The sequence below is a fragment of the Branchiostoma floridae genome, chromosome 12 (genome assembly GCF_000003815.2).
Source record: "Branchiostoma floridae strain S238N-H82 chromosome 12, Bfl_VNyyK, whole genome shotgun sequence".
NCBI lineage: Eukaryota > Metazoa > Chordata > Leptocardii > Amphioxiformes > Branchiostomatidae > Branchiostoma > Branchiostoma floridae.
In genome coordinates, this window is record NC_049990.1 from 12,621,528 (window position 1) to 12,630,374 (window position 8,847).

The 8,847-nt window shown below is 42.6% G+C and overlaps 2 protein-coding genes across 4 annotated transcripts in view; both read right to left on the reverse strand.

The window, feature by feature from the left end:
• LOC118426997 (hydroxynaphthalene reductase-like protein Arp2) overlaps window positions 1-639 on the reverse strand; it is a 2,381-nt gene extending 1,742 nt beyond the window's left edge. The window contains exon 1 of the mRNA XM_035836632.1: window positions 31-639. Within this exon, the coding sequence (XP_035692525.1) occupies window positions 31-639 (609 nt within the window). The remainder of the gene's footprint in view (window positions 1-30) is intronic.
• Window positions 640-2,130: 1,491 nt separating this feature from the next.
• The window catches only part of LOC118428308, a 19,482-nt gene continuing 12,765 nt past the window's right edge, over window positions 2,131-8,847 (reverse strand). For all 3 annotated transcript variants that reach the window (XM_035838339.1, XM_035838336.1, XM_035838337.1), the window contains exons 11-12: window positions 4,012-4,117; window positions 2,131-3,463 (exon numbers count right to left, since the gene is read on the reverse strand). In XM_035838339.1, the coding sequence (XP_035694232.1) occupies window positions 3,242-3,463; window positions 4,012-4,117 (328 nt within the window). In that variant the 3' untranslated portion in view covers window positions 2,131-3,241. The remainder of the gene's footprint in view (window positions 3,464-4,011; window positions 4,118-8,847) is intronic.

Sequence of the window (8,847 nt, forward strand, 5' to 3'; positions counted from 1 at the left end):
TCCCAGTTTTTCTATCATCGGATCCCAGGCCTCGGTCTTGGTGAACTCTGGAATGATGACGTTACAAGTGATCCTCCTGGGCGCCAGTTGCTTAGCGTAGTGCCGAACCAGGTACTCCATACTGGACTTGGAGATGCCAGGCATAACGTGGTTGAGATGGGGACCTCCGCTGTTACTGCACCCAGGAGAGGACACACCGACGATGTAGCCTCGCTCGTCCTCCATACGGGTGACTGCCTTTTCCACGAGCCTGATGAAACATTTCGGGTACATGCCCTGGTAGTACTCGTACGCCTCCCAGCCCTGGAACCAGCTGCCGTTAGCGTCAGGTCGGCTAGGTGGCAGGCCACCCCAGAAACTACCGGCATTGTGGACGAGCGCAGTCAGCTTGCCGCCGAAGTTCTCGTCGATACAGGAGAAGTAAGCGTCCACCGTGGCTTCTTCTTCTGCCCCTCCACCCACCACGAACGCGCGTGTCTTGTACGTTTTCTCCAAGTTTCCTTTGGTGTCTTGAGCGCGTTCTTGGTTCCGTCGGTAGCCTAGAACGAGATCGTACCCGGCAGAGGCGAGCTCCTCGGCTATACCGTAGCCGATTCCTCGGGTCCCACCGGTGACGAGAGCGGTCTTGCTGTGCGACATGTTGGTACGGTGTTGGAAGACTGTCCGACAAAATTCCCACAATCGTTTTTGTAGGGAGGACAATAAATGACCTTTGGTATACTGTCGTCTCCCCTTCTTTGACTCCAAAGGTCATCTTACAAAACATAACTGTTAAGTAGTCGACTGTTTTGAAGATAGCGGGTGAAGTAACGTGCAAGGGATGACACAGATTGTAAATAATCTTATTTGTCATATTGATGAAGACACGCAGCATGAAATTAAAATGTAGCATGCAGAGGAAAGATTGCCAGCGCTACTAAAAAGTCTAGCGCTAAAAGTGTTTTTATTTGACAATAGCATGTCCATGTATCTTGATGAGAACTAAAGGTCGAAATGAGTCATGTGACAGATGGGTAGAAGTCACGTGACGGCAACGACAAGTGCTTCAGACCATTGGTGCCCAGAGCGGTTCACGTTGTGTAAAAGTATGTCAGTTATTTGACAATGTCTTATAATCATTCTCAGTGTAGAGATGCTACCCACATTGACCAATGTCAGTGTACCAATCTAACGCCTACGGTATATTTCCCCTCTCTATTAAATTCACCTGCCTGCCATTAGTTAGTTTTATCCAGTGATATCAACTATAGACGTTAGTTAGCCAATGATTTTCACGCTTTCTCTTCGTATGTCAACGAATGACCTGCATTTTGACTGCTGATCACTAGGGGGCGCTGTGAGACCATGAGCAATCAAACAGACAATGTGATAAAGGCGGCTATTAGGCATGGTTTTGTTTTAACCTTCCTGAAGTTTATTGTTTGCTGATTTGCTCCTCTGTTCGTTAGTACTGAGCTAGAATTAAACCGATACTGGGTTGCACTAGTGTGTGTGAGGTTTGGGGCAACATCAAATCTTGAAAACTATATTAGATAACCGTGTTGACTGTTGTAGCAGATTATCTTGCTTGCAGCTAGCTGTGTTAAGTGATTACTGCATCCATCAATTGTCTACACAAGGCAGATTTTGTTATACAGTGGACCTGTCCTTGGTGCTGAACACCATTCGCACACAGGTAAACAAACTTGTCTCTAGCCCTGAACCCCATATACCAAAAGCCATTCGTGTTTGTATGATCAGGGAGGCATGATTTTGTAGCAGATTTTGGCGCAGGAGGGTCTGTAAGTGCCATTTTGTCATCAGGAAACAAATATAACATCAGTTACTGTAAATACATTTAAGTTCGAGCGGATTTAATTTCGCGGCAGCGGGAAAAGGACTTTTTGCTGTGGTTTTAAATTCGCATTTACACCATAGACTGCAGTCTAATACCATCATAGAAAAATTTTCGCGGTGATTTTAAGTTCGCAGTGAAGTAGTCGCCGCGAAAACCGCAAAAATTAATCCACCGCGAACATTTCTGCATTTACAGTACTTTTTCCACTATAGACTGCTCCTACTATATGTACTTCTTTATTGGTGCATACAATATCAAATTTCATGTAACGTTATGAATTCACACTCTGCAAGTATGACACAGAAAGTCCTTTATTCCACACCGAGAATCTTTTAGTACAAACATTTTATATATATATATCAAATATAATTATATAAGTGATGAATCTTTATAGAATAGCAGACCTGTCATGCTATTTTTACAGCAATATAGCAGCCTTTATACTATTGCACCATGAATGCCCGTGGGTTATTTTGCATAGAAAGATAAAGATACATAATTACTCTTGTAACAAACAACAATTCATATGACATAGATAAAGTAGCCACCTCAAGTTACCAATTGACAACATTTCAAGAAAAACACCAGTAAGTATTGTATCTATCTTAAGCTCAATCATCCAAATAAATTTTCACCCAGAAAAGCCAATCTATATGCTAGAGCCCTAGAAAAGTTTTTTTCCTAATGATATTGTACGGCCACACTAACTTTATATCTGTTACTTCTCATGAATCACAATCCTATCTTAATCCAAATCAATGTGTTCATCAACATTTGCTTCAATATTTGCTTTTAGAAAATATAGACTAGCAAAATAGACTATGGACCTGAACAAACATGTTATAAAATGGTCACATCTTATCAATATCTTGAAATATATACATATATAGCTTATTTTGATGACTTATTTCCATTTACTAAAGAAATTGGGAAATTATTTCATTGGCAAAGCCATAACTAAACATCCAAAAGTGTTATACTGTACATCAAGGGAAGAGATTTACTGCATGAAACTTGCCTTGGGAGAATCTGAAAACTTACTTTTTGTTACTTTTTATTCTACCTTCACCCCAGACTTTTTGCAAAAATGAATAAGAATTGCTTCAGCCAAATTTTTTCCTTGAAAATGCAAAAATTGTTGTGGCATGAGTTGTTTAACCATACGGCTTAAAAAACCTAGACACAAAATAATGCACAACTCAGGAATGCACAACAAGGTTCTGTCAAAATTTTGTTTAGCGCACATCATTTTGTGTTGGTATATCAGTTTAGACAACTATTACCTACCACCTATACAAATACCCCTACAACTAAGCCTTTAAACTACTTTTTGGGTATAAGGTTTGGAATGACAACCCAACAACAACATGACTGTGTACTCCGTACCAGTGGCGACCATTGGGTCTAAAGCTCTGTATGCTTTTGAGCATCACCGGCTACATTAGGTACACCAATCTTTCGATCAAATTCCTTCATCCGCTCTTGATATTCCTCGTCCATCTCAGGAGTCATCTCAGGTTTAATCCGGATGAGCCAGTTCTCCAAGGCGTACTCCAGTTTTTCCACTGTCAGGTCTTGAATCTTTATCATGTCTTCATCCTGACCCTCAACCAACCTGTCGAAAATCTGCACACAAATGGGAAACAGTCAATCAACCTGTCAAAAATCTGCACACAAATGGAGAACAATGATTGACAGGTGCCATGGTCAGATTGTACTGAAAGGTTACAATTATGGAGCTCATGACTGTCATCTCATGTGTGAGTGGGTGAGTGAGAGAACATGAGTTAAAGAGAGAGAGAGTTGATGAGTGAGTTCAAGAGTGAGAGTGTTGACGGAGTGAGATGAGGAGTTGATGAGAAGTTGGTGAGTTGATGAGTGAGTTGGAGTGAGTTGGTGAGATGGTGAGTTGGAGTGAGTTGATGAGTAATAGAGTGAGTTGATGAGTTGGAGTGAGTGTTGATGAGTGAGGTAGTGAGTTGAAGTGAGTTGATGGGTGAGTTAATGAGAGTGAGTTAGTGGGATGGTAAGCTGATGAGTGAGTTGGTGAGTGAGTTGACGAGTTGATGAGTGAGCTGATGAGAGTGAGCTGATGAGTGATTGAGTTGGTGAATGAGTTGGTGAGTGAGTTGATGAGTGAGTTGATGAGTCCATGTTTGTAAGATCACACCCACCTCTGTTCCAAACTTTTCAGTGCCCCCAAGTTGGGTCATGTAGGCATGAATGAAGTCAGACCTGGTCAGCTGTCCATTCTTCTTAGCCAGTTTTAAAATCATGTCCCTACAAGAACAAGAGAAACATCAGCGCGCACACACACACATACATACATATACTGATAATTCACATGGTAAAAGATAAGGCATATTGGACAACTGCAATATCCATGTACACAATAAAGGACATGTGGTAAAGAAAATTTCACCTAAAAAGTGGCACATGATTGATTAGCAAAATATAAACCTATTAAACACTAAAATTTCTGAACATGATTACCTTTGCCAGAATGGCTAAGGTTATGTTTTAGGCTTGTGAGTCTGTGTGAGTCTGTGTGTCTGTGTGTGTGTCTGTGTGTGTGTTAACAGCATAACTCGAGAAGCCTTGGATGGATCCCGATGATATTTGGTAGGTGGGTAGGGGTCGGGAAAACGAAGGTCAAGTTCGATAATGGGCCCCCTAGCGGCTTGCTACGGTACTGCAGCAGAATATCAATTTTTGATATCTCGTGTTCTGGACATGCTGTGGTTATGATTTTTGAGTGGTAGATAGCCCTTGGGGCAGAGAGTAAGTACTATAAGTTTGGACCCCCTAGCGGCTTGTTTGGAACTGCAGTCGCCGATTTCCTTTCAAACTTTGGACGAGAATAACTCGAGAACGTGTTTATGGATCGTCATGATTTTTGGTATGTAGGTAGCCCAAGTAACAATGTACATTATGGAATACTAATCATGCAAATCAGCAACTAATTTGCATAATTAATGAGGAAAGTTTATAAATCCGCTGCATTTCATGATAGGACTTTCAAACTTGTCACATATATAGATGAGAATGAGAGAAAAATCAATCCATATTAATTATGCAAATGACGACCTCATTTGCATAATTAATGAGAAAATATAAACGCGTTGACGGATCGTCATGATTTTTGGTATGTAGATAGCCAATGGGAAGACTTACATGATGGAATTCAAATTATGCAAATCAACAGCTAATTTGCATAATTAATGAGGAAAGTTTGTAAATCCACTGCATTCCTTTAAAGGACTTTCAAACTTGTCACAATTGTAGCTGAGAAAGAAAGAAATATTTATACATATTAATTATGCAGATGATGATCTCATTTGCATAATTAATGGCAAAATATGAACATGTTGACGGATCGTCATGATTTTTGGTATGTAGATATCCTAAGTAAAAACTTACATAATGAGATACTAATTATATAAATTAACAATTTGCATAATTAATGCGGAAAGTTGATAAATCCACTGCATTCCGTGATAGGACTTTCAAACTTGACACATATGGAACTGAGAAAGATGGCTGAGACTAAGATGTGTATGTTTGGGTCCGGTAACATCTTTTCTTGAACTGCAGGAGCCGGTTTAGTTTCCTAATTTGAAAGAGAATAAGTCAAGAAGGGCTGAAAGGATCATCATGTATGTTATACATAAGCATGTAATATAACATAAGTATGTTATACAGAAGCATGATTCTACCACTACTTGAGTATTGCGACATTGTTTGGGAAAATTGTAACATCACCAAGCAGAGACAACTTCAGGTTCTTCAAAATCGAGCTGCCAGGGTCATCCTACAAATGAAGCGACGATCCAGTGTCCAAGACCTACACAGCAGACTCAACTGGAAGTATCTTACGCAGCGGAGAAAAGAACACATGTGTGTGATGGTCTTTAAATGTATCAACGGGCTTGTCCCGACATACCTGGATACCACCTTTGTACACAACCACCTGTTACACAGCCATAACACCAGACAAGCCTCTTTGCTCCATAAACCCAATTACACAAACACAGCTGGCCACCGGACATTTGCATACAGAGGAGCAACATATTACAATACCCTTTCGGCGGACATAAGACATGCACCAACTCTACGGCAGTTTAAAGCTGCCCTAAGACACACTCCTCCGCACATGGACCTCTGACCTCCACCGTTGACGTTTTTTTGTTGACCTCGACAACTGTTCTTGGTAAAGACGCATCGGTTTATTTGTATATTTTGTTTGTTGTCCTCTGGTTGTCTTACTGAATGTAACACGTTTCGTTTTTGTTATTTATGTAGTGGGCCCCCTTGGAAATCAACTTCAAACAAGTTGAAGGGGCTACCCACATGTTTTGAGATCAATAAATAAAAAAATAAATAAATAAAATCATAATATATTCCCACTCACGTTGCCTCAGTGGAGAGTTAAGGACTGGGGTGAGAAGACCGAGGCATCGTGGAATCCGAGATTCCATGCTTACCCGTAAAATACTTAGGGGGTGGGTGGGTGGGGGGGCTAAAAATTTGACTGCACTTCTTTCCCGTGCTCCCCCCATCTACTAATATCCTCTTCAGCAGAAAAGGTGAAGAATTGCTCCGAAACTTAATATCATGTGTTGCGCTCTGTTGTACAGATATAACACAGAAAAGACACCTACACTTGAACAGAACTTTATTGACCGACAATTTTACATGATATGGCAACTATCATTACACAAAGTACCAAATGACTGACACTCGGTTTTATTCCGACTGCTGTACCACATGAGAAAGAGCCATACACTCTTTGTGTCTGGCGGTAGGCTGTTCCAGACATTGGGCCCACGGTAGGCTATTGATCTTCTGAAGGTCTCTCGCTTAGGCTTTGGGACAACCAGTTGACTACTTGCTTTGGTTCGTGTACTCTGGTCCCTGCAGTACACAAACATCTAGCGCATGTAGGGTGGTAGTTGCATATAACTTCGTAGCTTTGGATAATCCACACAGATCGGAGATATCCCTCTGGTGAAAAGCGGCTACACTAGAAACCTACATTGCCTCTGACCATGGACTGTAGCTAGACTAGTCTATTCTTGCTAGGCTGTGTCCCTCCCGCCCGGCTCATGATTCACTTGTGAATAGAGGGGGAGTTATATCACATGTCATGAACTCACGCGAGTGGAGATCTCGCGAGAGTTCATTCCATTGTGATATCATTGGGAATCATAATATATTCCCACTCACGTTGCCTCAGTGGAGAGTTAAGGACTGGGGTGAGAAGACCTCGGCACCCGCTTCTCCCGAGTGCCATTATTCCCCTAATTTAAGTTCCTACATTTCCCTTCATTTAATCATCTCCCAATCCTTATTCTTCTCCTTTCCCAATCCTTATTGTCTTCATTCCCCCAATCCCTTATATTTACTCCCTCACCTCTGTGCCTTTCCGTACAAAACCCTCTACGTATGCATTAAGCCACCTTGACAACACAGCAGTCTGCTGTGGTCCCTATGGTCTGCTGCGCATGCTTGTTGTTATCAACAGGGTGGGTGTAAGACTATCACAGTCATCAGTCTTTAGGTGTTCCTCAGGAATGCAGATTGATCCCTGGTTCTCAGCTAAGTTCCTTGGGCGCCTAAGGTCCGGCTCGAGTGGGACCTGTCCAATCCGAACTCAGTGGAATGGTCGACGACCAGTCCGATTAGACAGAGAACCCTTAGAGATTACCTGAGACCAACCTCTCCCAGGTTTACAGTAGTTCAACTCATCTTGCGTCGTGTTGGAAATCAAACATTGATTTCTCTGCGTATACAAGAACAATATTCCAGCTGCAGAGAAAGCTATCACCACAATGCTTGCTCAGTATCCAAACTGTAACTGTCGACCTTTACGCACAGTTCTATGTATTTCAGTCTGGACAGGCCCCACTCGCTTCCCGGACCACCAGGCCGAAGCCAGTATGGGTGGCAACAGCTTAAGGGAGCTGAACACGGTCCACGAGTGAGAATTAGGCCAGCTAAAGGTAGCCAATAAACAGGAACACAGAAAATCCAATGGTAGGAAGGAATGTGACACGAGAAACTCGTCATGATCTTTGTCTTTATTCAAAACTTGCAAAACAAGAAACGCAAACACCGGTTCAGTCGACGGTAAAATCACCATCCAACATTACCGTGCAGACGCTGCGGACCTTATCGAAAATTGCATGTCGTCCAAGGTCACAATCTAATTATGACAACCGAAGTTCCATTGTTCCCATTGTGTCCTCCATTCCTTTGACCTTTACTTCTGACCTGTCCAACAAGGTAGGTCTTCACTGTACTACCGTACGGTCTTGTTACCTACCATGGATTTGTTCACCAACCATGCAAGAAACCAAACAAAATCTGAGGTTATCCAACAACCTGTCGTCATATCAAATGAAACACCGACTCAAAGTTACGATTACCGTTCACCGGCGCCCGTTGTCTTACAGCGAAAATCCACTATACCATCTGACGCACCCCGCTGTCCAACAACGAATTCTCTACACGATTGTCCAACAATCTCACCACACCGTCCACCGGTGCCGTTGTTCAACAGCGAGTACAATATACAACCATGTACTGCACCCCACCGTCCGACGGTGCCGCTGTCCAACAGCAAATACGACATACAGTCATATACTGCACCACCCCCTCCAACGGTGCCGCTGTCCAACCGCAAATACCACATACAACAAAGTACTGTACCACACCGTCCAACGGTGCCGCTGTCCGACAGCGAATGCAACATGCAACCATGTACTTGTACTACACCGTCCAACGGTGCCGCTGTCCAACGGCGAATACAACATACAACCATGTATGTACTGTACCACACCGTCCGGCGGTGCCGCTGTCCAACAGCGAATACAACATACAACCATGTACTGTACTACACCGTCCGACAGTGCTGCTGTCCGACAGCGAATACAATATACAACCATGTACTATACCACGCCGTCCAACGGTGCCGCTGTCCAACAGGAATACAACATACAGTCATATAC